At 56.7% G+C, this 27,769-nt stretch overlaps 1 protein-coding gene across 4 annotated transcripts in view; it reads right to left on the bottom strand.

The window, feature by feature from the left end:
• Window positions 1-27,769, bottom strand: part of NTNG2 (netrin G2) — a 63,735-nt gene that overhangs the window by 25,184 nt on the left and 10,782 nt on the right. For all 4 annotated transcript variants that reach the window (XM_036261256.1, XM_036261257.1, XM_036261254.1 and 1 more), the window contains one exon: window positions 7,783-8,426. In XM_036261256.1, the coding sequence (XP_036117149.1) occupies window positions 7,783-8,426 (644 nt within the window). The remainder of the gene's footprint in view (window positions 1-7,782; window positions 8,427-27,769) is intronic.

Consider the following 27,769-nt stretch of genomic DNA (forward strand, 5'->3'; position numbering starts at 1 on the left):
TGAGCAAGGCCTGGAAAGTCTCTGGGATTTATCTGCCTCCTCCCCTATTTGACTGCCCCCCTCAGGCCCCGGCTGCCCTGCCCCTGCCTCATTAGCCCAATTACAGCTAAGCAGGTCCTACCAGCCCAGAGCAGGGGGACCAGAGCCTGTCCCAGGTCCGGCGGCCAGAGGCTGGGCACTGGGTCGAGCAGGGCTCCACTCCTGTGCTCTGGGCAGTCACCTTCTTCCAAAGTCACTGCGGCTCCAGCTCACAGCAGATGCGTTTCTCTCCCCTGCACCCCCGCTGACTGGTGAAGGGGACAGAGGGGCTGCGAGCCAGCCAGATGAGAGGCCGAGCTTCAGTTTGGCGGGAGAGAGTCCTCCAAGCGGGTGGCGCCCCCTGGAAGGGGCTGTGCTCAGGTGACCGAGAACACACTCTCCAAATCACAGGCACCTCCGTTCCCCCGAGCTCACCTGCAGGTCCCCACACAGTCCTCGAAACGGCAGTTTCCATTCACGGCGGGGAAACAGAGGCTGGGAACTGGCAGGGACCCGCCCTGGGCATGAACTGGCGAATGAAAGAGTGTGAATTCAAACGTCCGCTTCTCTTTGACGCCGACACCTGGCTGCCGACTCATTAGAGACCTCTGGAGTCAGGACCCACGCGGGGTCCCCGGAGGTGTCAGAAGCAGGGCTTCTGACCTAGATTTTAAATCTGTCAGCCTGCGTGTGTTCCAGTCTCCACCTGGGGTGAGGCCCTCCAGCACGGCCTGCTGTCCCCCACCCCCTGGTCTCTTCACCGTCGGTTCTGGATCATTCCGTCAGAACCCAGCACACCCAGCGCCTCCCCCTCTGCAGCACGAGCGCCCTCGCCCCACACTCCCCACCGCTCACACCCACCTCCCTGCCCCCTTCAGGGGCGAACCTCTGAAGTGCTTTGTCTGCGCCCCGCTTTCTCACCCCTTATTCATTCTTTTCAAGTTTTTTGGAATCCACCCTAAGACGCCCTTGGTCCCTGACTCTCCCAAATCTGCCCCCGACAAGGTCGCCTTTGACCTCCATGTCGCTCAGTCCATGGACCCGCCTCGCCCTCCTGTCTGGACCCCCAGTGGCATCAGACACAGGTGCCCCCCCAGCCCTGACACTCTCCTCCCGCTTGGCCTTGGGGCTCTGCTTTCTGCCACCTCTGCCCCCTCCTGGGTCCTGCCGTCACCATCCAACTCCTCTAGGGCTCTGGTCACCTGGCCCCTCATCTTCCCTCTCTCTCAGGGGGTGTCCCACACTTCCATGCCTTAGGGGTCATCTCCAAGCCTGAGACTCCCCAGGGCCCAGTCTCCCTCCTGTCCGAATGCCCCCGATGCCTCCAGGGCACCTCACACAATGGTCCGAGATATACGCCCACCTTCCTCCGTGGGCAGCGTGCTCGCCCGTGGTTCCCACATCCATGCGCCCGACGCCACACCTGCGTTTCCTCAACAGGAACGGAAGTCCATGTCCACCCCGCTCTGCCCGATGTTCCCAGCAGCTGTGCTCATCCGTGCCCCACACTGGAAGCAATTGGGGTTCCCTGCACGAATGGCCAGGTGGACGGGGCGCACGCAGGGGGACACCGCTCGGCGAGGCAACGGTCCACGCCGGAGGGGCAGCCACATGGAGCACCGCAGAGGCGCTGGCTGAGTGACAGAAGCCAATCCGAACGTCACCTGCTCTGCGACTCCACTGACAGGACATTCAAAAGGACAAAGCTGCCCTGGCCAGTTTGGCTCAGTGGTTAGAGCATCGGCCTGCGGTCCAGAGAGACCCAGGTTTGATTCCGCTAGGGGCACGTACCTCGGTTGTAGTTTGTCCCCGGCCCTGGTTGGGTCGTGCGGGTGGCAGCCACTCGACGTGTCCCTTTCACGTCGATGTTTCTCTCTCTCTCTCCCTCCCACTCTATCTGAACAAAATATGGAAGAATGTCCTCAGGTGAGGATGCAAAAAAAAAAGGACAAAGCTGCCGGGCCAGAGAGCGGGTATCGGGTGCCCGGGGCTGCGGGGGGCTTTCTGGGAGCTGGAACTCGACTGTGTCTTGATTGTGGAGGTTACATGAATCTATACATGTGTTAAAATTCATAGAGCTGTACCCCAAAAGGTCAGTTTTACTGCATAACATGCAAAATAAAAAATTTACATGTTAAAAATAATTTCCTCCAGAAACTCCCCCCTCCCCACCACCAAAGTTGTCCCCGTTTGACCAGGTCATATCTCCAGCCAACCCAGTGTCTCAAGCCAGAAACCTGGGAGTCCCCTCAATGTCCCCGTCCCTGCCCCCACCAGCTGCTCTGTCCACTCTACTGACAAAGGCCACTGGCTCCCGCCTGCACCGCCTGAGCCCAGTACAGGTTGTCCTAGGTCTTGGAAGAAACTGCCTGGTCCCCCTCCTAACTCAAATTTCCAAGCATCAGAAATCAGATCGTGTCGCTTCCCTGCCTGAAAGCCTACAACGGCTCTCCCTGCGTGCAGAAGGAAGCAGCCCCTCCCCAGGCTGCAGGCCGGGCAGGACCCGCCCACCGCTCCACAGCCGGTCAGTCCCAGGAAGTGCTTAGAAGGCACGTCCCTGTTAATGCTGAACACAGGGCCTTTACACCTGCCGCCCCCCGCTGGGAATGCACCTGCTCTCTCACCTTCCAGGTTTCACCGTCAAAGCTGTGTCCTCCAGGGGCCTTCCTGGACCACCTGGGTCCCGGTGTCGGGTTGGTTCTCCCAGCCCCCCACGACCCCCTCGGTGGGTTTCCTTCCGAGCACTTTCCCTACAGGTGGGTTTATTCCCTTCTCCCTACTAGACGCCAACCCCAGGAGGTGTTTGGGTCTGCAGTACTGGTTGCATTGGGCACGTAGCAGGTACCTGTTAGGGGATGGGTTGTGTCCCCCCCAAAAGATACACTGAAGTTCCAACTCCGGAAGCCTGTGATTGTGACCTTATATGGAAGTAGGGTCTTTGCAGATGGGACGAGGACATAAATTAAGGCGAGGGGATACTGTGGCAGGACGGGCCCTAATCCAACAAGAAGAGACACAGGGCGAGTCCCATACAGAGACAGAGGCACCTGGAGGGCCCCCACACAGCCTCAGCACAGCTCTGCTCCCCCACCCCCAGTTCTCAGCGGACAATGTTGGTTTTCACTGAGCATGGGGGGCGAAGACTCAGTGAACTTGCAGATTCAGTTAAGGGGGTGTGAACTGCACCTAATGAATCTCCGTCCCCCGACAAGCTGGGCTCATATACGTTGAGTTGAAAAAAATAAACAGAACACAAACCAACTCTCTAAACATTTTGGGATCACGGACCCCCTTTGGGAATGAAATGAAAATGGGGCCCTGTCGCCCTGGCCAGTGTGGCTCAGCCGTTAGAGCATCGGCCCATGGACCAGAGAGACCCGGGTTAGGTTCCTGCTAAGGGCACGTACCTCGGCTGCAGTTTGTCCCTGGCCCCAGTGGGGTCATGTGGGTGGCAACCAGTCGATGTGTCTCTCTCATATCGATGTTTCTCTCTCTCTCTTCCTCCCTCTCTCCCTCCCACTCTATCTGAAGATAAATGCAAAAATGTCCTTGGGTGAGGATTAAAACAAAAGAAATGGGACCCTCTCCCAGGCCAATCACACACAACACTCAGCATAAATTTCAGGGGGGTCAGCACCCTTTGGGCCCACACGGCCTCCTAAAAGCCCACGGGCAGGTAGAAGGGCCTCCACGGCACACCCTGCGACCCTGCTCTATCATTGACAGTGGCATTTGTCACGTAAACCCCATGGTGACTGTCTCCGTTTTATGGAGGTGAGACAGGAGCCCCAGACAGGTGAAGTAACTTGCCCAAATTTATACCTGGACAGTCTGACCCGGAGGCCATCCATCCATCCATCCATCCATCCATTTCTTCTTTCGTTTTAAAAACATGATAATAAAATACACATGACGTAAAGCTTACTTCTCTGCCATTCAAGGGTGTAGCTCAGTGACAGCAGGCTACGGGGATGCCCTTCAGAGCGGTGGAACCGGTCCAAACAGAGGCTCCGTGCCCTCAAGGCAGTGGCTTTCCGTTCCCCTCCCCCAGCCCCAGGTCTCCTCGGTCCCACTTTCTGTTTCTGTGAAGGTAAGGACTCAGGAATCGCGGTCACACTGGTGGAATCACACAGTATCTGTCCTTCCGTGACCAGCTCGTTCTACTGAGCATCCTGACCTCACGGTTCAGCCACATTCGAGGTTTTGGAATTTCCTTCCTTTTCGAAGCTGAGTAATATTCCACCATGTGGGTGGCCCACAGGCTGCGTATCTGCCATCTGCCAGCGGACACTCGGGTTGTTTTCACCTTGGCTGTCGTGAGTGCCGCTAGGGACACGCGTTCACACAGCTGCTCATGGCCCCGCCCTCCGTGCTCTGGGACCGCTGGGTGCTACGGTACTTCTCTCTGGTGTTTTGAGGAACCACCAACTCTTTCCCATGGCGCTGACCACTGCACTTCCCACCACAGCGCACAGAGTTCCGATTTCCCCGCGTCCTCGCCAACACCCGTCAATTCCTGTTTTTCTGACAGCAGCCATCATAATGGGTACGTTCACCTATCTCTTAACCTCCAGGCCTCAGTTTCCTCATCTGTGGACTGGGGACAGGGACTGTCACAGGGCAAAGAAGACACACTACTGCTTGGCCATAAGGACTGCTCAGCAGACGACAATGAACATCGCCAGAGGAGGGAGCCCTGCCCCCCACACCTCCACAGGGATCGCGGTGGAATCAGGCGGAATCACACCCGCAGTTTTCCCTGTAGACAGCGGAGGAGGAGACTAGGAAGAGGGCTGGCGCACACCTACAGCCTTACAGTGAGGGGGAGAGCATCAGCTCTCCCTGACCCCTCCTCCACCCCCGCCCTCCACACACACACACACACACACCACACACGTGCGCACGCACACGCACCACACATGCACAGATGCGTGCGCACACGCGCGCGAAGCCAGGTCTTCTTCCCTCCTGCAGTTTCTATTCTCGTCCTAAGTTCCATCCATCTCCAGTTACCGGGTGATCAATAGGAACAGGACGTTTGGGAAGAAGACAGAAAGCAAGAAGGGGGGGGCTCGAGGTAGAAGACCAGGCGAGTCAGCAGCCCCGGGCTCAGATGGGCAGCCCCGCCCAGCAGACTCTGGGGAAGTGGACTAGCTCACCCAGTCCAGGCCCAGCTGGGCCGCTAGGGTCTAGCAGGTCTCATCTCTCTCCAAGGACGTCAGCCTCCTGAGCAAAAGGGGATGAGGATGCAATGCCTGGCACCCACCACATTTTAAAACGGTATCTATACGTTCTGTTTACTTAATCAACATTTGTTATTGTACAGAATAGGGGCACAGAACCTCCTCCATCATCTCCCACAAACACCACCCTGCTCGGCTTGCATACCTCCAGGAATGGGGAACACACTCCTTTCTTTCCTCTCTCTGGCTGGAAAGGCCCAGCTAGACTGGTTCCCTGGAACCTCCGAGAGTATTCTGGGCAGAAGAATTTGCCCCTGAGCAGGGTCTGGGGGTGAGGCAGATGACCAATGCCCCTTCTCTCTGCCCCATACTCAGAGTTGGTGGACTTGGCGAGGCTGTTCTGCCCATGTCGCAGACCCCAGGGTGCCTGCTGAGTGCTGTTAGTCTAGTGGCTATGTTATCACCGTGGCAAGAGGACGGACGTAAAAATCTCAGCAGAGGGGCACCCCAGTAGCTCGTGAGCTGCCAGTGGGTTCTGTTTGATCTGTAAAAGGTTTTCCAAGAATTTCGAAGTACATTTCACGTATGTATCTGCTATGTGCCTTCTCTTGCAACATCAAAAGATCTGGCAATACTGGTCGCTTGTCCTGAGGGCCTGCTCTCTCCACTTCTCCACAGACCACACCCTTCCCTTTTGCCCCTACACCCATATATTGTCTTCCAGGCCACTTTGGATGTTTAGGTGTATAATCCCCATAATCCAATAAAGCACGTTTCCCCACTCCTTTCCAGCTGCGGTTTCTGGGGGTTGGTATGGTCATGCCCTCCTTCCCGGGCAACCCTGGCCCCTCACTTCTCCATCACCACTCCGGACACCACGCCAGAGGAATGGGACACACACATGCTCTTTAATGCATCATCTCACCACATGCCAGGGAGGTCATTACGACATCTCCACTTTGAGAAGGTTGCTGGGGGCAGTGAGCTCCCCCACCCCGCCTCGTGGGGTTGCAGCTCACCCGGCCCTCTTCTCACGGTGATTGGTGCTCGTTCCTCATTCCCCAGGTCCTGGGCTCTCCTGATGCTGCACCCCTCCCCCAGAGCCAGGTGTCTCTGCCCTCTGCCTCCTGCCCCCTCCTCTCCCCTGGGTCCTCCTTGAAGTCGGAAAAGGCTGACATTAGTGACAGAGCAAGAAATAACCATTGTATCAGAGCCCTTCAGACCTGGGAGGGAGGCTGGTGACACGGTCCCACATAGAGAGGGACTTGAGCTTAGACATGTTTGGGTTGCATCTTGGCTGTCTGGTATGACCGCCTTACATACCCTGACCTCAGCCTGTGGGGAAAGCTCACAGGGTAGGGATCAGGTCTGGCTTGCTCAATGACGTAGTCTCAATTTGTGGGCTTAGGGATTCAAGAAGCATGGGGAAAGTGAATGTCTATTGATGAAATAAGAAAATGTACATGGAGCCCTTAGCTCTGCTCAATAGGAAATGAGCTGTAGCCAATGCTCAGTAAATATCAGCTGCTATTATTTTTTTTTATCCTCACCTGAGGGCATTTTTCCATTTTTTTGTTCAGATAGACTGGAAGGGAGGGAGGGAAGAAGGGAGGGAGGGAGAGAGAGAGAGAGGGAGAGAGAGAGAAACATCGACATGAAAGGGACACATCGAGTGGCTGCCACCCGCACGACCAACCAGGGCCGAGGACAAACTGCAACCGAGGTACATGCCCTTAGTGGGAACCAAATCCGGGTCTCTCTGGACCGCAGGCTGACGCTCTAACCGCTGAGCCAAACCGGCCAGGGCTCAGCCTCTATTATTAGCAGGTCACACAGGACACACCTATATCTCTGGCTCATGAAATTCTCAAGGAGCCCAGAACAGGTTCAATCTGAGATTCCAGAGCCTGAAAGCCCCTGGGGGGTCCCCAGGTGCTCCCTCAGGATGGGCCCCACATCCACCTTTGCCACCCCATCCTGTCTCTCTGGGTCTGCCTGGCTCCCTGGCCCAGCGGGGATCTCCCACCCGGAATTTGTAAAGGAAAAGCAGAGGCAGTCACGGCCCTTTGCCGAACCACCTAACCAGACCTAATTAGTCGATAAGCAAGCTGCCATTTCCTGCCAACCAGCCGCCCGAAGAGTACTCACTCTGTCTGTGAATGGGCTGCCGGGCTCTTGCCACCACCAGAGCTGATGCGCCACCCGCAGAGGCTGGGTGCCAAGGGCATCTGGGAGCTGCTGGGCTGGGACTGCCCTGCTACCTTGCCAGGGAGACACAGACTCCAGGAGGCCCTGGTCCTCATGTTACAGATGGGACACCACTGAGCATCTGCAGAGGGGCGGGGCTGGAACCCAGCTCATGGCCCCCAGGTCCCTGGGGCTGAGGAACTGCGGCTTTCTTGCCCTCGGCCCCTCCTGGGTATGCTCTGTCCCACAACTGCCCAGATAACACCCCAGAAACTAGTTAATGTCCTGGGTACTAGGTCACATACCAAGTATCAGGTAACATCCCAGCAATGTCCTGGGAACAAGACAATGCCCCAGGAAGCAAGCAACATCCTGGTGCCCCAGCAGGTCCTACCTGCCAACGACCTCGATGTTGGAGATGGCGTAGAAGTACTTGTAGAGGTTCTCCCGCTGCACGTACGTGCCGCCCAGCGCGGGGCGCAGCAGCCGCATGCGCAGGTCGGTGAGGGTGAAGAAGTCCTTGAGGCCCTTGGCGCTCTCCAGCCGCGTGTACAGGTTGTCCATGTTGCGCAGGTCGGGGCCCGCGAAGATGGCAAAGCGGTCCCTCACCTCGAAGCGCACGTGCTTCTCCTTCTTGGAGCCGGCCCAGCGCGAGTACTGCTCGGTGCACAGCACGCGGTGCGCGCCCGAGGCCGGCAGGTCGCGGGCACGGCGGGCGGGCATGCCGAAGGCCTCCGAGCAGTCCTCCGCGTAGAACTGGTAGGGCTGCCACGTGCGCCCGTTGTCCAGGGACTTCTCCAGGACCATGACGGTGGGCCGGCCATACTCGAAGGTCACGACCACGTCGTCCGTCAGCTCCACGCTCTTGTTCCACGAAAGGGTGATGTTGGCTTCCAGGGGGCTGGGGTAGCGGCTCCACGTGACGCTCTGCCAGTAGGTGGCCAGGCCCTCGTCCTCCTTGTCGAACATGAGCCGCGGCGGGTGGGCCAGGTCCGGGTTGGAGGCGTCACACTCGTTGCTGCACAGGTAGGGGTTCTCCTGCAGGGGGACAGGAGGAGGCAAGGGTGGGCACAGGCTGCTCTGCGGGGCCTGGGAAGCCTCTGCCCCGCCCCGCCCCGCCCCGCCCCACCGCGTGCCCAGGCGTCTGCCCAGAGGTCACAGAGCCTGTGTTCTCTCCCATGTCCAGGCACCAAGAAGCATCTCCTGGGTCGCTAGTTTGTACCTATTTCCCCAAAACTTGTGAAGCAGCCTTGTGGCTGCCCAGGAAAACACACACTTGTTCCTACCCTAAGCACAGATCATCAAGAAAGGTGGTGTGCCCTGGACGGCTTGGCTCAGCGGCTAGAGCGTGGGCCCGTGGACCAGAGAGACCCATGTTCGGTTCCGCTAAGGGCACATACCTCGGTTGCAGTTTGTCCCCGGCTCCGGTTGGGGTTGTGTGGGTGGCAACCGTCAATGTCTCTCTCACATTGATGTTTCTCTCTCTTCCTCCCTCTCTCCCTCCTGCTCTATCTGAAGATAAATGCAAAAAATGTCCTCGGGTGAGGATAAAAAAAAAAATGTGGTGTGTCACCTGCTCCAAGGTCTCCCATGGCTCCCCATTGCCTGGAAGATAAAGTTCTAACTCTTTAACACATTGACCCTGACACCCGGAGCCACTGTTCCTAACCTCCTGGGGCTCAGCCCACCTGAGCACACCTGTCCTCCAGGCCCCACTTGTCTGGGCCTCTGAGCCTTTGCAGATGACACAGTCCCTGTCCTTCGAAAATTCCTCCCAACATCCTTGACTCGTGAAACATTTCCTGCGGCGAGCCGTCTCCCTGACCCTCTACGCCACAGCAGTTGCCACAGTGCAGCGGTGAGAAAGCCCCACGCTGCAGGATCTGTTGAACTGCCGCTTGGCGCCAGGCACCTGAGCTCACGCAGACTCCCCTCACTTCTCTGCGATTTGCTCTCCCCCTCCACACTCGGAATGGGCGGAATGGGCGTACTATCTTCGTGCTCTGGATGAAGAAACCTGGCCTCAGGGAGCTGATGGGCCTTGCCCAAGGCCCTGCTGGGAAGAGCTGCGAGCCACACCCCGGCCTGTCAGTGCAGAGCGTGATGGTCACCGGTCACTGGCACAGCATTTGTGACTGCCTCACACGTAAGCTGGGCACACTGGCGGGATGCTGAGTGTTTACGGGTTCCAACAAGGAACCCGTTGTTGTTGTTGTTGTTGTTAATCCTCACACGAGGATATTTTTCCATTGAATTTTAGAGAGAGTGGAAGGGAGGGAGGGAGAGAGAAACATCGATTTGAGAGAGACACATCGATCTGTTGCCTCCCGCATGACCCAGACTGGGTTCCAGGATCAAACCTGCAACCCAGGTATGTGCTTGACCGGGAATCAAACCCACAAACCTTTGGTTCTTGGCTGATGCTCTAACCACTGAGCAACTGGCCAGGGCAAGGGAGTACATCTTGGTGGCAAACCATTTCTAGTTCCTTGGCATGTGCCCACCAGACCCAGTGGGGGAGGCTGGTGAGCAAAGCAGAGCACGGCCCCCACTGGCTTACTGTCCTCCCTTCCGCCTCCAGGGGGCTCCCTGCCCAGTGGGGGCCCGCGGTGGCTCCCCTCCATGGCAGTTCAAATCTGGTTCACCGTGTGAATTCATCTGGGGGCCTGAAAATGTCACCAACACCGTGGTTGCCCAGGGTCGGTGGGATGGACAGGTGGAGCACAGGGAATTTGAGGGCAGGGGAGCGACTCTGAACGACTTGATGTGGTGGGTACAGACCCACAGAACCTCAGCACCACGAGGGAAGCCTACTGACAACTGTGGACTTCAGCGAACAGTGACGTGTCAGGGCTGGTTCATCATCTGGAACAAATGTAGCAGCTACACCACACGCGTGCAGGAAACAGCACGAGGAGCTCCCTATACTGTCTGCTCACTTTTCTGTGCACCTAAAACTGCTCTAAAAGCTAACGTCTACTAATTAAAAAATAAAACCACCACTAGGAACTGCACAGCACCCGGACCACTCGCGGCTTTTTTGATGAATATTTCAGGTCTCCCGTTTGCTCGGTGACAAAGGGCTTTGATCTGAGTTAAAGCTGCTCGCTCTAAAGCGAGCCATTCAGCTTCCAGGAGGGAGGGGCTGTGCCCCAGCCCAGTCACCGCAGTGGCCTCGGGATGTCACCTTTGACTCCTCTAGAGGAGGCGAGTTCCCAGGCTGCCCAGGTTCCTCAGTGGGGGGCTGGCCCTGGGCCTGGGGTTTACTGAGGCAGGGTCTACAAAGCTCTCCTTGACAAAAATAGCTCTGTCCTTGGCCCCCACGCTGCTGCTGTCCACCCTACCTGGCCAGCCTTGTGACTCACAGGACCCACAAACATGGGGTTTGAAGAGGTTCACTACTGAGTCCAACCCTCATTGAGCGCATGGGGAAACGGAGGCCCAGGCCTCCTTGTGGGCGGGCTGTTTTCTGAGGATGAGCTTGCTGCTGTCCTGGACAACCTCAGGGGTGTCCGGAAACACTGGTGACCTCACAGGCAACACGATAGGGAGGGGCCTGGTGCAGCTCCTGGAGGTGTAAGCTTCCTGGTGCTCCAAGCTGGGTGACCCTGGGCTGTCACTTTGAATGGGGGGGGGGACACTGAGAGGCCTGCAGAGACAAGACTTCCAGCTGGGGCTGGGGAGACAGGCCAGCCCGTGTAGGACGGCCCCCTCCCCAGTTGCTGGGCCAGCCACAGCGGGAAGGGCGCTCTGAGCCCAGTGCCCAATGGGCTCTGCTCATGACGGTCAGGGCGGAGGGCGGTGAGCAGCCTGCAGAGCTTAGGCCTGGACACGGCGGGGGACACAACTCCCCGCAGCCAGCAACTGCCTTCTGTCCTCAGCCGCCACCACCTTTCCACTGCCCGGCACCTTGTTAGGGGCTAAACTGTGCCCCCTCCAAATCCACCTGCTGAAGCCCTGGGCCCAGCACCTCACCATGGAAGAACTGTATTTGGAGGTGGGGCCTTTAAAGGGATCAAGTTAAAACGAGGTCTTTAGTGTCCTGGCCGGCGTGGCTCAGCGGTCAGCCTACACACTGAAGGGTCGCGGGTTCGATTTCTGGTCAAGGGCAGGTACCTGGGTTACAGGTTCCATCCCAGGCCCCGGTTGGGGGCACCTGCAGGAGGCAACCAATCAAGGTGTCTCTCTCATACAGATGTTTCTCTCTCTCTCCCCCTCCTCCCCTCCCTCCCTTCCTTCCACTCTCTAAACATCAGTGGATTTTTAGGTGAGGATTAACAAAAAAAAGAAAGGAGGTCCTGAGGGTGGGCCCAGGCTGACTGGTGTGCTAATAAGAGGGGGAAATTTGGGCGCACAGAGCATATGAAAAGGAGACAAGAGGTAGCTCCTCATGGTGTGCAAGCCAAGAAGAGAGACCGCAAGAGAAACCAACCCTGCCTTGGTCTTGGGAGGTCAAACAAACCTTGATCTTGGACTTGAAGACTGCAGAACCTGAGAAAAGAAATCTGTTGTTTAAACCACCCAGGCCTCAGCAAACTGGGAGCCTTATCCCAGGTGAGCGAAGGGGGACGGGGCAGGAATGACTGGGGTCAGGGAAGAAGAAGGGCCTGAATTGTGAGTTTTTGATAATTTCCTTCGAAGTTCTCTCTCAGGCTCCTCCATGAGCCTAGTGTCTATGAGCCTAGCGTCACCAAGTGCTGTCAGGTTTCCTTGTCCACCTGGAAAGCTCTTGTCAACACAGCACCGGAGGCTGTGCCTTCTCCCCAGCTGCTTTGTCCCCCTCACCTGAGTTTGTGCTCCTGCAGCCACTCTCTCTCCTCCTGGCTCTGAGACCCTTCCTCCAGGAAGCCCTCCTTGCTTGACTCAATTGTTAAAGTCAGTTCTCTCGTCATCCATCCTGAGGTTGTTGTGTGCTTCCCTGGGGCAGTGTAGCGAAGGCTCCTTAAATGGCCTGGACCTCAGTAACTGTTCACTAAATTATAGCTATTATTGTCATTATATTAATTAGCTACTAGTATAATAAGTAGATTAATGTTTATATATCTCATATTGAGTGTTGACATCATTCCTGTCTACCCCAAACTTCTGTGTGTCACCACACCTCATCTTTTTCCCTGGTCCTTCTTCATCCCCCTGCCTTCCCTCCCCTCCCCCTTCCCAGCCTCCCGGTGGTCCCCCTCACAGACCCCAGCTTCGCCAGCCTGTCTGTCACCAAGAAGACTGACACAGCCAGTTCCTCCAGGGCTCAGGGCCCCCAACCTGGCTGCCAGCCTCACTGCCCTCACCTGCAGGGTCCACTGACCCCCGCCCCCGCCCCCAACCCAGGGAGCAGATGGTCAGACACCAGTGAATCAGCCCATGTAGTTACAACCCGCACCTGCTGCGGAGCGGAGCGGCCTCACCAACAGCGAGGACAATGAATCAATCCCAGGCCATCACCTGCTTCTCCTCCTCCCACCGCCCTGCTGCTGGGAGATCCCAGGGCTGCACCTAGCCACTGAGGGGCGAGGGGCGTGGCTCCGCGGCAGGTGCTGGGGGGCTGAGCCGGAGCATCCAGGAGCCAGCCGCTGGCAGTGGGTTTAGCCCCCACCTCCATCTCAGCGCCGATGACAGCGCCTGTGGGGGCGGCAGGCTGGAGGGTCAGCCTTTGCCTCTCCCTGGTCTCAGCCTCCCCACTTGACTGTGAGGTCAGACTGCACGATGAAACAAACAGTCCAAAAAGGGGCCGAATAGCGGGCAGACATTCGGATGTTTCAGGCGCCCCTCTAAACTTTTCGAATGACACCAAAGCCAGTCTTTGATATTATCGAAAGCAGTGACTGTTTCTTTAAACATTTCATTAATTTTATAAATACATATGTGTGTGTGTGTGTGTGTGTGTGTGTATATATATATATATATCATACCCCTGATGAAAAGCCTCTTAACTTCCTCCAGAAAAGTATAACACACTACATTTTCATGCAAATTCAGGGGGCTTCATGGAGCCCCATCTCCCCAGTTGGGAACCCCTCTTCTGGAGTCTGGGGCAGTTAAAGAAACTGGCCTTTCGATCAGAAAGCCTTGGGTGCATTCTCAGCTCTGTCCCTTGAAGCTGTGTGACCTTGAGAAAGTTGCTTTACCTTTCTGAGTCTTTATTTTCTCAACCAATATCTCGTGAGATAATGTGTATGAAAGGCCTAGAAAATGTCCCCAAGTGGTCGCAATTATTATCCAACATCAGCTTCCCATCCACGAGTCCAGGCTTCTTAACAGTGAAGCCAGAACCTACACGTGGGAGCACTGGCTGGGGAGAACGCAATGATCATGACCTTCAGTGAGTGGCGACCACGTGCTGAGCTGGCTGGGCCCTTCACTTTCCTCATGCTTCCCCAGCGGCCCCCCAGGGAGCTCCCTACAGGGAGCCCCATGTCCCAGACCGGAAGCTGAGTATTGCTGGCCTCTCCTCACTTCCTCTGGACACTGTGGGACCCAACCAAGGCCATCTTGGGGAAACCAAGCCCATCAAATCTGCGGCTGTCCGGTCTCTATAGGCACATAAAGGCGAGTCACCTGGACGGTCAGAGAGCCTGGCTGGAGGGGTGAGGAGCTGTGCAGGGCCAGGGGGAGGCAGCCAGCCGGACAAGAGCACTGGAGATAGGGGTGGGAACACGTCTCCTCCATGGACACCTGACATGAAGGAGAAGCCATTTCATACCACGCTTTCCAAACCTCGCGACAGTCTCTGAAATGCTTTTGCTGTTATGTTATTTTCTGTGCAAAAGGGTACAGTTGGAATCAGCGACCAGGTTGTAAACACTGCAGACAAGCTCCAGGCAGAAAATAGAATTGAGTTGGAAAGTCTCTCTTAGCAGGGACAGAGGTAACTGTGCCCCGGGGAGGTCCGCTATCTGGACCTCCGCCCGTGGAGGGGCAGTCACCAGAACTGTAACAGAGTCTCGGGAAGAGGAATAAACACCGTCATGCAGGCTGCCTGTGCGCGCCAAGCCTGTGTTGACACAAAATCTCACAGTGGCTGGACGCCAACAAGGCAGGTTTGGCAACGGATGCGGCGGCGTGGAGCGAGCTCTGTGATTTGCAGCCGGGTGAGCAGGGAGAGTCCTCGACCAGCCACTCACTAGCCACACACGTGTGGGCGAGCCTCGCCCCCCCTTCAGTCTCGGCTTCTCGGCTGGAGGGGAAGCACCATGAGGACAGTGGCCTCATCAGCCTCCGTCCTCGCTGCCACCCAGACCCCGGCACCCCTGAGGGACTCAGTCCACTGGATGGAAGTCCCGGAAGGCTGGGAACACTGGCCTCCTAGGGCTGTCGTGAGAATCACTCTGGACATCACCTGCAGCACGTGTGGCCCGGCTCACACACTGTGGGTGCAGAGACAAAGCATCATGACCGCCACCAGCCCCGTGGCCTGAGCACACACACGGTCCACGGCCCGTTCTAGGTGCTGTGTGATTAACCTGGATATTGGGGTCCTTTAGCCTACAAGCGAGGAGAGGCTGAGACATGCTCAAGGTCACCCTGCTCCTCAGTGGCAGAGACGGGACAAGAAGCCAGGCAGCTGGGCTCTGAGACAAGTCAGTCGCCGGTGCCCGTCACCCGAAAGGGAAAGGGTGCTGCCGCCCCCGGCCCTGAGCCCTGCTCCTGAGACTCGGCTGCTACTCAGGCAGACAGCCCACCGCGCTGCGCCGAGGCGTGTGGGCAGGCCCAGGGAACAGTTTAGCAACTGACAGATTTTTCTGAACCTGTCTGTCGTCTCATCCTCAGCCCTGTCAACCTCAACTGGGTCTGGAGGCATCTGCCAGTGGGAGGCGGGAGGCTGCCAAGGAGGGCCCTGGGGAGGTGGCCAAGGCAGAGGAACAGTGAGCTCGGCCATCACGGGGGCGGGGGACGCGCAGGGGAAGGGCCAGGTGCACCCGCTCCCCGGTACAGAACAGGACTTAGAGGAGCAAAGGTGGGCGGGAAGAGGACGTCAGGCGGGCGGGCTGGGCCCACCGTCCACCCTGCGCGACGTTCCTGGGATTTCGGGACCGTCTTCGGGCCTGGGCAGGCCTGCAGATCAATAAGGAGCACCCTGACCGGCGGGGGCGCGGTTAGGATGCGGGAGCCGGTGCCTAACCCCATGTGGAACCTGGGCTGGGCCTTGTGCCTCAGTTTCCACGTTCATGAGATGCTGGCGCTGGGCCCTGGCATCCCAAAGTCCCAGCCCTCAGTCCCCTGGGCCGCTGGGAGGAGGGAGCCGAGACACATCCCCACCTCCCCCACTCCAGGGAGAAAGCCGGGTGCCAGGGGAATTCTCCCTGACAAATGATTTCCTATTTATTGGTAAGAAAAGTTGCAGCGAGGATAAATTATTAACAAAGCGGAAACGGAGATTCTGTTGGGAGCGGGTTCTAATTCTAGATGGCCCAGTCTGTCTCAAACTCTCCCCTCCCTTCTCCCCCCCCCTCTGCTTTCATTGATTCTTGCCTGCTGCCTCTAACTCCCTCCGCCCACGGGCTTCTCTTCCCTTCCCTTTTTGAGCGAAAGCCCACAGCACCAAGGTCACCCTCTCTGCTCGTGAATCAGCGGAAACCGACCCTCAGGGCATTTCGGGCCTGCAGCTGGTCAGGGAGCTTCTCTGATTTGTCTGGATTCTGCTTCTCCTTGGAGCTGTGTCTTCCCAGCCCAGCCATTACTCAGGCGGGGAAGGGCCAGGAGCCAGGGCGAGGCGTCTCCCTGGGACCCATCCATCCTGTCCCAGAGCCTCCAGAAGCCGCAACGGCCCCCAGCCCACCCCCAGACCCTGATCCTGGCCAGCCACGTGGACATCTCCTAGGCCACGGTCCGCTGAGACCCAGAGTCTCAGGCGGCCGCCAGAAGCCGCCTGGCCTGGCGTGATGGGGGGAACGAATCTCGGTTGTCCAGAGCGGCTCTCCACTCTGCTCCAGTCCCCACATTGTTTGGGAGAGAAGGGAGACCTTCCAGAATCTTCTGCCTGAGACTGGACTCTAGGACAGCAGGAGCCAGCCTCGGCCACTTGCCCCGCCTCCCCAGGCTGTTCGCACACAGAGGCTGCTGAGCGAGGGCCCTCGGCCAGGGGGTCTAACGCCCGCCCGGCTGCACTTCCTAGCCGGCCTGACTCCTGCTGCTCTGCTGTGGCCCAGAGAGGGGAGGTGACCTGCCTGCATCGCCCAGCGGATGTGCGGTTACCGAGGGGGGTTGGAAGCAGCCGGCATAGGTGCTGTTCTAACTGCTGGGCAGGGAGCCCTCCTCACCCCAATTCTGGCTTCCCCGACAGAGCCAGCCAGCACGGCTTTCCCCCGACTTTCGGGTGAGGGGCAGGGAGGGTGGCACTGTCCAGGGGCGGCTCACCTGGGAAGCTGAGGTCAGAGATGCCGAGCATCCGCTGAACAGCGGGGGGGCGGGTCTTGCCAAGGCTCTGCCTAGACAAGGGCTACTCCCTCCAGGAGCTTACATTTTATTCATTAAAACAAAAAAAGATACATTCTCCCAGCTGGTGTGGCTCAGTGGTTGAGCATCAACCCATGCACCAAAAGGTCACCAGTTCGACTCTCGGTCAGGGCACATGCCCAGGTTGTGGGCCAAATCCCCAGTGTGGGACATACAGGAGGTGGCCAATCGATGTTCTCTCTCATCGATGTTGCTATCTCTCTCTCTCTCTCTCTCTCTAAAATCAATAAAGAAAAGCTCTGGCTGGTTCGGCTCAGCAGTTAGAGCGTTGGCCCGAGGACCAGAGAGTCCCGGGTTTGGTTCCTGCTAAGCCTTAGTGGCTAAGGGCACGCACGTACCTCGGTTGCAGTTTGTCCCCACCCCAGTTGGGTGGCAACCAGTCAATGTGTCTCTCTCACATAGATTTCTCTCTCTCTTCCTCCCACTCTCCCTCCTGCTCTATCTGAAGATAAATGCAAAAAAATAAATGTCCTCGGGTGAGGAGAAGGAAGGAAGGAAGGAAGGAAGGAAGGAAGGAAGGAAGGAAGGAAGGAAGGAAGGAAGGAAGGAAGGAAGGAAGGAAGGAAGGATACATTTTGTTTTGCCCCAGGCATGTGTGGATTCTTCCCACAGCCAGATTTCTAGGAATGTCTGGGGCGGGAAATTCTATCCTGTACAATCGCTGTGCCCTCCCCCACAGGTGACTTCCACACCCCAGCCCTCACCTGGTACCATATAACTGACCAGACACATATGGGCATCTGTCTCAGAGAAGGAATGAAACCATCTCCATTTGCATACCCCAGTGTCAGGGAACTCATTACCACAAAAAAGCAGGCCAAACTGAACTGCTCGCTCCTTAGAAAGTTTGGTAATACATTGTTTCACACTTGACATATTTTCTTTGCTCTGGGCCCCCTTTCTTTTACGTGTTGGCTGTTTTCTCTGGTTATGCTGTAAACATTTTCTAACTGATTAGAAAAAGGAGAGCATGGGGCTGAGTTAACCCAAGCCCTCCTCCTCCCCAGGTCAGGAGCTCCAGAGCCCCCCACCAGGGTCCGAGGGAAGGCCCAGCAGCCACAGCCTCTGTGCTGACCCTTCCTGCCACCCTCGCCTCCTCCACCCCCTGGAGGCTCCCCACCCAAACAGCTCAACACTTCCCTTTAATTTTTTTTAAGTATATTCGGAGAAATGGAAGGATGGAAGAGAGAAGGAAGGAGCTAAAGAAAGGAAGAGAGAAGGAAGAGAGAAACTGGGGCAGGGTGGGGGAGGGCCCGAGAGGAAGCACAGCCCCATCCAGGCAGCCCAGTAAAGTGCATTATTGATTCAGGACTTAGAAAATGCTTAGAGAGTAGGAAAAGCGTCCTTCTTTAAAAGCTTGTGCAAAGCCTAGCTAGACACATGCAGCCTTCCCAAAGAGGGCTTGCTCTGCTGACATAAATATTTTATCACGGAGGAGAGAAAGTGGCCTGGGGGAGGAGGGAGGTGGGGTGGGTGGGGGCAGGGCAGCCAGCGGCCCCTCCTGGGGTCTGGCTAGGGCTCCCAGGGCAGCTGCCTGTCCCCAGATCCCTGGGGCCTTTGCAGAAGCCCCTCTTCTTTCCTGAAAGGTGCCCTTGGCCCTCTTGCTGGAGAGGCCTCGGACTGGCAGGGGTCACCCCTGGGCGGGGCGGGTCCCCGAGGGAGAGAGCGAAGCCTGATCCCCTTGGCCTCTGCCCACCCCCCGCTGCCACCAGACCCCCTTTATCACACACCAGTGCGTTTTCAGCTCCCCTGTGGGCCCCGGAGACACCCCCCTTGGATAAAGTCAAACCCAAACCGGCCCTGGCTCTGCCCGCCTCTCCCACCGTCTGGCGCCTCTTCTGGCCCGGCTCCTTTTCTTAAAAAACATCCGCGTTGAGCACTGTATTGGCCTCAGACCTTGAGGTCAGGGCTTTTCATGTGAAATTTCATTTTCTCTCTTCGTGACCATCCTATGAGGTAAGACACAGCTCCTAATTTCACTTTTGAAATGGAGACGCAGACACGCGACGCTGAGCCGGGGACAGAGGCGGCCGGAGCCCGCGTGCTCCAGGGGAGGCCTGCGCTCCACGCGTGCTCCAGGGGAGGCCTGCGCTCCACGCGTGCTCCAGGGGAGGCCTGCGCTCCACGCGTGCTCCAGGGGAGGCCTGCGCTCCACGCGTGCTCCAGGGGAGGCCTGCGCTCCACGCGTGCTCCAGGGGAGGCCTGCGCTCCACGCGTGCTCCAGGGGAGGCCTGCGCTCCACGCGTGCTCCAGGGGAGGCCTGCGCTCCACGCGTGCTCCAGGGGAGGCCTGCGCTCCATGCCGCCTCCTGCCGTGGCCAGGCCTTGGGGCAGGGGGAAGGCACGCGCCTTTGTGCCGCAGACGTCCCCGTCTGCAAACCGTGTACGCGGTTCCTGCGGATTATTTATGATCCTATTGAAGCCATCCCCTGCCCTCCCCACTGTGGGACGGAGAACAAGTAAGAAGTCCCTGGCCCTGCCTCACCTCTGGGCACACCTGGACAGGTACACACTCTGTGGATGAAGCCCTTTTGGGGGTGAGAGTGGCAATGCTGAATAAGTTTTCATTCATTCACTCACTCACTCACTCACTCACTCACGCATTCGTTCATTCATTCATGTATTCATCAACTACTTCTGAATGCCCTCTGTGTGCACAACAGCCCCGGAGAAGCAGTGAGCAGGCCTGGTCGCCCATCAGGGTCCCTGGGAAGGAGAGGCGAAGGAAAATATCCTGGCCCTGGGGCCAGAAATTCGGTTCCAGATTGAAAGCAAACCAACCGTCCAACCAAGCAACCAAGAACACCCTCTGCAGTGACTCAGCTGCCCAGCCAGGTTCGGGAGACTGGTCCAGCCGATCCAAGGAAGGGTGCCTGTCCATAATGCCAGCCGCTACCACCATCATCCCCACTCTACAGGTGAGGAGACTGAGGCCCCCAGGGCCAGGCACACCTCTGGTCACTTTGACCCCAGGCACTTTGACCCCTATGGGAGTGTTGACAACTTTGCTGTGACCACCAGAGAAGTCACTCATGCTTGGTCCTGTGAATGGCATGGATGACAAACCTGGAGGGAACTTGGCTGGGATATTCGGGAGGGCTTCCTGGGGGAGGTGAGCTTTTAGAAGGATGGATGGGTTGGATGTGGACAGGCTGTGAGGAGGATTCTGTATGTAGAGGAACCAGACATGCAAAACGCTCCAGGGAGAGAGGGGTTAATGCATCTGGCTAGGCCAGCAGCCTGGCGGAGAGCACAGGAGACCAGGCCAAGGGGGAGGCCTGGAGCCAGCCGCAGACTTGACATTTCGCAGCTCTGGCCAGCACGCCTCCTTCCAGGAAGAGAGGTTACGGACCTGGGAACAAAGGGCAGGTGGGAGCCAGCACCCCTCAGCCCCCCGGAACCAGAGCAAGGACGAGTGCCTGCAGCTCAGATAAAGGAAGGGTTCTGAGGGCAAGCCCTCCCCCTCCGTTCTTGGAATTTAAAAAACAACCTGTGTAAGGCTGGGAGGGACCCAGTGTCCCAGGAGAGATGGCGTGAGGTCCTCAGATCTGGCGGCACCAGGGACGCCCTGGGAGCTCTGACCCCCCGAGACCATGCAGCAGCAGTGGGAGCCGCCGCCTGCGAGAACCCCTCAGGTGGGACGGGGCCTGCAGAGATGGGGGCCAGGAGTCTGCAGAGCCCCGCCCTGCCTTCTCCACCCCTGGAGTCCCAGCTGCCATCTGGGTGTGGGGACTTCAAGAAGGCTGCCCCAAGGGTTAGCAGAGAAGAGAGCCACAAAATCCAAACCCCTTCCTCCAGCGGAGACAGTGTTCTCATGTGAGACTCACCTGGGGGCGCCCGGGGCCAGCCACAGAGACACTCAGGGACGGTCTCGTCCTGGGCACCGAGCTGACTCCAGCCTCCCAGGGGATGCCACGTGCAGCCAAGACTGAGGCCACCGCCTCGCGGACCCTGCCATGGGACAGTTCTCCATCTTGGGGTGGCACCTGGCCCCCCAACACTCTTTCCTGCCCCTCCTCTTTCCCATGCCTCTGCCCTAGGCGGAGACGCAGCCGAACCCTCGGGGACCCTGAGTGGGGGGGGTGGGCTGCCCGGGGCCAGGCAGACAGGCCCAGTGGAAGCAGACGCCACCCACCCCGCCCTGCTGCTCCCCCACCTCTATTTTTAGGTCCGTTATTGTCCATTGTTGGGCGTGTTTTTCCCACTCCTTCCCCAGAAAAGCAAGTCAGGTTCCCTGGCAAAGCTATCTTGCCTTCTCCAGAGCTGGTACGTGGGAGCAAACACGCGGCCAGATAGACATGAAATAAGTGGATTAGCAGACTGTCATGTCCCCGAGGGCAGAGCGGGTGGGTAAGCGCCACACCCCTTCCATCCGCTCTCCTCTCCGGGGCTGGCAGAATGTGCTGGGGAGGACAGGCTGCCAAGGGCAGCATGCTCACCCAGCACGGGCGGCCGCGTGCACACACGCGTGCACACACACGCGTGCACACACGACAGCAGCCTCAGTCTATCGGGCATTTTCTGAAACACTCGGAGCGCGTCACACCAGCTAGGCACCCTGGTTAGGAGGTGGGCGATGGGTCGCAGCCCAGGAGGGACCTGCCAGGCTCCTCTACTCAGAAGCTGTGTGACTTCGGACAAGTGGCTCAACCTCTCTGAACCTCAGGTTCCTCACATTCAAATGGGTATAAATATGGGATCTACCATCCGTGTTCTGTGAGGGTTCAATGAGCTAGTTAGGTCAAGTGCTTGGTATACAGTAGGCACTCGATAAATGTAAGCTGTTGCTGGTCTGGGGAAGAAAAGGAAGACGTGGAATCCAGAAAATCCTAACAGTTATGGAAGCAGTTACAAGAGAAAACGGTGATTTTCCTGAACTTAAAGGCTCCCAGAGCGGCTCTGGGGCTCACAGGTGAACTCAAGGTGACCTAGGAAGCCCTGCGGGTGTGTGCAGCTCTGGGCTGTACCTGCGTGTATGTGTATTCATGTGCAACGTATGCGTGTGAGTGTATGTCCACGTGTGTGCATGTATATGTGTCCGTGTGTGTGCATGTTCATTGTTCTGGAAAGAGCACATGGATTCCTGAAAGGGCTGTGATCCCCAAAGGTGGAGCCCTGCTCGGGGTCTGGCTGCGGAGGTGAGGGCTGGTCTCCCCGCCTGGGAGCACACTGGTCTTTGCCTGCTTCTCCGCTCCCTCGAAGCTAGGGAGCCCGCAGGCGTCCCGCAGGCCAGACGCCGCACCCGGGGACCTCTATCCCACGGGCACGGGGGAGACTTGCCTGCCCTCACCCAGCTCCTGGCAGGCAGTCTCGTGCGGAGCCTAGTCCCGCAGCCAGACCCAGCACCATGCCAGCCCAGAGCTGTTGGCAGGGCTCGGGATGGACCTGGGGTGGGGACAGGGACGAGACAGCACGCCCTTTGGACAGCTGGCCTTTCCTTTTGCTGCCACCTGCCTCTGGCTGTCTCTTGATCTCCCAGAGGGCGGGGACAGCGGGCACCGCCCACTTCCGGTGGCTGTCCCCGCCCTCTGGGGATGGGCTCCGGACCAACCTGCAGCCTCCGCCTCTCACTGGCCTCCTTTTCACCTTTTGCCCAACGACAGACTCAGGTCGTGTTTCATTTCCTTTTATTTCCCTGGGCGGTGCTTGGAGTCCAGTGGACAAATGACTCGGGCAGCAGGAGGGAGCTGGAATGAGGGACTGAGGGCTCCGGGGGGTCCCACCGCACCCAGGACAAACGGCTAGGGGAGAAGGACACCCGATCCTTGAAGACGGGGGCCGAGTCTTTAATAGAGGGGGAGCTCTAGAAGCCCCCAGGTTTAGAGCTGGACGGACCCACAAACGTAGATTCATGTAATTCCTTTTCACCAACAAGACCCCAAGAGGTAAGGGGGCCCCTCTGTAGTTGTACCTTGAGGCCCTGGGCCCCTTCCACCTGCGATCTCAGGACAGCTGTTGGACTTTGGTGTTACAGAGCAAGGCAGGATGGGGCAGTGGTCCAGGCCCTGGAGACAGATCCTGGCTTTGTCACCGGCTGGGCAAACTGGGTAAGTCTCCCCACCTCTCTGGGCCCCCCTCACCTGTACTGCCACCTGGCGCGGTGTTGCGGAGAAGGCACGAAAACACCGCACACGGGAAGTGCTCCGTGGGGTGCCGGGCACACGGGAGACCGCGCTGCGTCCCCGCCACGGGCGTGTGAAAGAAGCACCAGCGCCCGCAAGGCCAGGGTGCTGCCCACTCCCCGAGGGCCTGGGGGGACCGGCACCCGCAGCCGCGTCACAGGGCAATCACGGACGCTGACTTGGCAGGGATCCCCCATCCTGCCTCACCCTCGGCCTTGCCTGCCTGCCACAGACATCCCCTTCCTGTCCCCCTTCCGACGTGCTGCCCCAGCAAGCGGACACGGCGCGCGGGTGGGCTGGCGGGTCCTGGAACTCTCAGGACCAGGTCCGTGCAGAGCCCGGCCTGCCCGGCACAGAGGGCAGCTGAGCAGCCCAGACAGCAACACGTTCACCTTCTGGCCTCACCCCCTGAAGGCGGCTTTCAGACGGGCCACCATGTGAGGACACACCCATGTGTGTGGATGGAGAGAGGCCTGGTGTGGGGTGCCGCCCCAGGGCCCCAGTCCACTCTGGAAAGAATGGAGAGCCATGGGCTCCGTCCGAAACTCCTGGGCCTGCTGTCCCTCACGGCAGCCCAAGGAGGTCACTGCATCCTGCCGGGCCTCAGTTTCCCCCGTAGGAAAGGAGGGGTTAGACTCCATTAGCGATTCCACGTTGTGTTCACAGGGGCCCTAGGACTGCCTGGGAGGGGCAGAGGGACACCGACAGCCGAGTTCCAGGCACCCACTTTCCCTTGAGCAGTTATAGACTTTGGGGTTCCTCTGATCTTAGCCGATCTCTGAGACCCCTTCCAAACGGCACCCTCCATTTGAGATGAGGGGTAAGTACCATCAGCGTCTACTAATCACCCGCTATGTCCAAGCGTTGCCCTGGCACTCTGGTGAGCGTGGGAGAGGAGTCAGCTGGGAGCTGGAGAGGAGACATTCAGAAATCAGGAAGGTCATAGGTCACAGTGTCTGCTCTCCAGTGACCCTTCTCGATGACAATCGGAGTTAACATCCCAACCGAAAGATGTGTTAGGAAAAAGAGGGAGGGAGGAGAGGGGGAGGGAAGAGGGGTGAGCATTTGGGCTTTCCCTGTCCTTGGGCCTCGCCGTGGCTTAGTGGTGACCCGACTAGTGTCTGCTATTGAGCCTAGACTCTGCTACTCAATACTGGAGTCTCAGTCTCCTCATCTGGGAATTGGGGACAATGGATAAAACCAGTTTCTGCCCTGAAGGCTATGGGGGAGGCTGGATGAACACTGCACCAGGATGCTCAGTGCCTCAGGGCAATAACTTTGAGAGCCCAGAAACAAACCCTCACATCTATGATTGCTTTTCAAGGACAAGACCAAGGACACCTGATGAAAAGAAGTTTCTTCAACAAACGGCACCAGGAGGACTGGACGTCCACGTGCCAAAGAACGAAGCTGCATGCTTATCTTACACCAGGTACAGAAATGCACCAAAATGGGTCAAAACCTAAATATAAGACCTAAAGCCATAACAGTCTTAGAAGAAGACAGAGGGGTAAACATTTATAACCTTGGACTTGGCAGTGGTTTCTTAGATGTGACAACAAACGGAAGAAATAAATTAAATTTGACTAAAATAAAATTTTTTGTATCAAAGGACACAATCGGAGAGTAAAAGTTTATCTGTAGAAAGGGGAAATGTTTTCAAATCATGTCTGACAAGTGTCTAGCATCCAGAATATATAAAGAACATGTACAATTCAACAACAAAAAACAAACAACTCAATTTAAAAAGGGCAAAGGAGCCCAGTTGGTGTGGCTCAGTGGTTGAGCATCAACCCATGCACCAAGAGGTCACCATTTCAATTCCTGGTCAGGACACATGCCCAGGTTGTAGGCTCAATCCCCAGTGGGGGGCATGCAGGAGGCGGCCAATTGATGTTCTCTCTCATCAGTGTTTCTCTCTCTCTCTCCCTCTCCCTTCCTTTCTATCTAAAATCAATTAAAAAAAATAGATCATCTTAAAAATAAATAAATAAAAATGGGCAAAGGACTTGAATAGATATTTCTTCAAAGATAAACAAATCGCCAGTAAGCACACGATGCCCAGTGTCATTCGTCATCAGGGAAATGCAAATCAAAGCCGCAGTGAGAGACCCCTACACGCCCACTAGGTTAACCATAATCAAAACCAAAACCAGAGCCCTGGCCGGTTTGGCTCAGCGGTTAGAGTGTCAGCCTGTGGTCCAGAGAGTCCCGGGTTCGGTTCCCGCTAAGACACCTTGGTTGCAGTTTGTCCCTGGCCCTGGTTGGGTTGTGCGGGTGGCAGCCACTCAATGGGTCTCTTTCATGTCGATGTTTCTCTCTCTCTTTCTCTCCTCCTCTCTCTCCCTCCCACTCTATCTGAGCAAAAAATGGAAAAAATGTCCTCTGGTGAGGATAAAAAAACAACAACCAGAAAATAGCAAGTGTTGGCAAGGATGTGGAGAAACCAGGACCCTTGTGCAGTGCCAGTGGGGATGGAACATGGTGCAGCCACCGTGGAAAACAGTGTGGCAGTTCCTCAAAAACTTAAATATGAAAATGACCACATGACCCAGCAATTCCACTCCCAGCCATATACCCAAGAGAAATGAGAACATATGTCCACAAAAACACTCATACACACATGTTCATAACAGTATTATTTATAATAGCCAAAAAAGTGGAAACAACTCAAATGCCCACCAACTGGTGAATGGATAAACAAAATGTAGTAGATAATGCAATGGAATATTACTCAGCCATAAAAAAGGAAAGGGATGCTGATTCCTGCCACAGCACGGATGAACCTCGAAAACAAGATGCCAAGTGAAAGGAGCCAGACCCAAAAGTCTTTTTTTTTTTAAATCCTCACCCAAGGATATTTTTCCATTTATCTTCAAAGAGAGAGGGAGAGAGAAACATCGATGTGAGAGAGACACATCGAGTGGTTGCCTCCTGCACGACCCCAACCAGGACTGGGGACTGAACCGCAAAGGAGGTACATGACCTTGACTGGAATCGAACCCACAATTCTTTGGTCCTGGGGCCCACGCTCTAACGGCTGAGCACCCAGCCAGGGCCAGACCCAAGTCTTGCATTGTGCGATCCCACTTATCTGAAATGTCTCGAACAGGCAAATCCATGGACAGAAAGCAGATAAGTGGTTGCCAAGGCTGGAGGAAGGAGGAATGGGGAGCGACAGCTGATGGAAAGTTCTGGAACTGAACAGAGGTAGCGGCTGCACAGCACTGTGAATGTGCTCAACACCACCACACTGTTCACATCAAATGAATAATTAGGCCAATTTCACGCTGTATAGATTTTACAGCAATAAAAATTTTAAGTGATTAATTTCTGTTATGTAAATTTCACATCAATTTAAAAATTAAAGAAAAAAAATTTTAAATGCCTTCATCCCACACAAAAATTTTTTTTTTAACTACGTGTGGTGATGGATGCTAACAAGCTTAATGTGGTGATCCTTTCGCTATATACACATGTATCGAATCATTGCGTTGAACACTTAAAATTAATACAATGCTGTATGTAAACTACATCAATTAAAGTGAAAAATAATTCATTTGTGACATAGCCTTATATTGTTAAGTGCTTGGCTTTGTTTTTCTTTGTTTTGATGTTCATTTATGAGAATAGTATGATAAAGAAATTGAACGTAAGCCCTGGCCGGTTTGGCTCCGCGGTTAGCGCGTCAGCTCGAGGACCAGGGAGTCTCGGGTTTGATTCCGGTCAAGGTTGTGTACCTCGGCTGCAGTTCGGTCCCCGGCCCTGGTTGGGGTCGTGCGGGAGCCAACAAATCGATGTGTCTTTCACACTGATGTCTCTCTCTCTCTCTCTCTTCCTCACACTCTCTCTGAAGATAAATGGAAAAATATCCTTGGGTGAGGACTTAAAAAAGAAAAGAAAGAAAGAAACCGAACTTGAAAAACAGAAGCCGAGTGCTGTGCTGGGTGTCAGATACACACCAGCAGGCCTCTTTCTGCACTGGAGTCCCGTGTGGTCTGTTTGTGAGCAAGGCTGCTCCCCAGCCTAGGCTCCCCCACATCCCAGCGTGCATCTGGCAAGCACCCGGGATCTGGTTAATCTAGCCAAACCCAGTGTCGCACAGTTGGGGAAACAGAGGCTACAGGACTTGGCCTGGGGTCCCAGCAGCAAGGAGTCGGCCAGGGCTAGAACTGCCTGGCTCCCCGCCAGCCCTCACTCTGCTCTAACACGCCGCCCCCTCCCCCCCACAGTTGGCGTGTGTTCGGGGAATTAGAAACACATTTTCATATATTTCAGCAAATCTGCTGCTGATGAAAAACAAATCAGAACCCGCAAACAAAAGCTGAACAGAACCGGTTACAGCCTCATCTGCCATTTCCCACTTTCTCGGCCCCTCCGGGAAGAAGCCCGGCATCCTCGTGGGCCTTCTAGGCTCCGGCCAGGTCCATCCCAGGAGAGCCTGGGTCAGGGGCTGCACGATGGGGACAGAGCTTTGCCGCCCACCCTGTTCCTGGGGCAGTGGCTGGTGGGTGAGGATAAGGGGTGCAGCTTGGGGCTGATCCCCGGAGCCTGCCGAGCTCTGTTCCAGCCTCGTGGCTCGGGGCTTCATGCCTGAGGACTCCCCAGGCCTCTGCCTGCTCACTGTTCCCTCCTCCCCTCCCTCCTGCCACGCCCCTGGCCTAACCCCCCAGACCCTAGAGCCAGACAGAGGAAGGTTGACGCATTTAGGGAGACTTGGGAAGCCTCAGTCTATTCGTCCATCAAATGGCACAGCAACATCCTCCCCCTCTGCAGGCGCTGGGACCGGGAGAGAGGCTGTGAGAACTGA

The sequence above is a fragment of the Molossus molossus genome, unplaced genomic scaffold, assembly GCF_014108415.1.
Source record: "Molossus molossus isolate mMolMol1 unplaced genomic scaffold, mMolMol1.p scaffold_m16_p_14, whole genome shotgun sequence".
Lineage (NCBI taxonomy): Eukaryota > Metazoa > Chordata > Mammalia > Chiroptera > Molossidae > Molossus > Molossus molossus.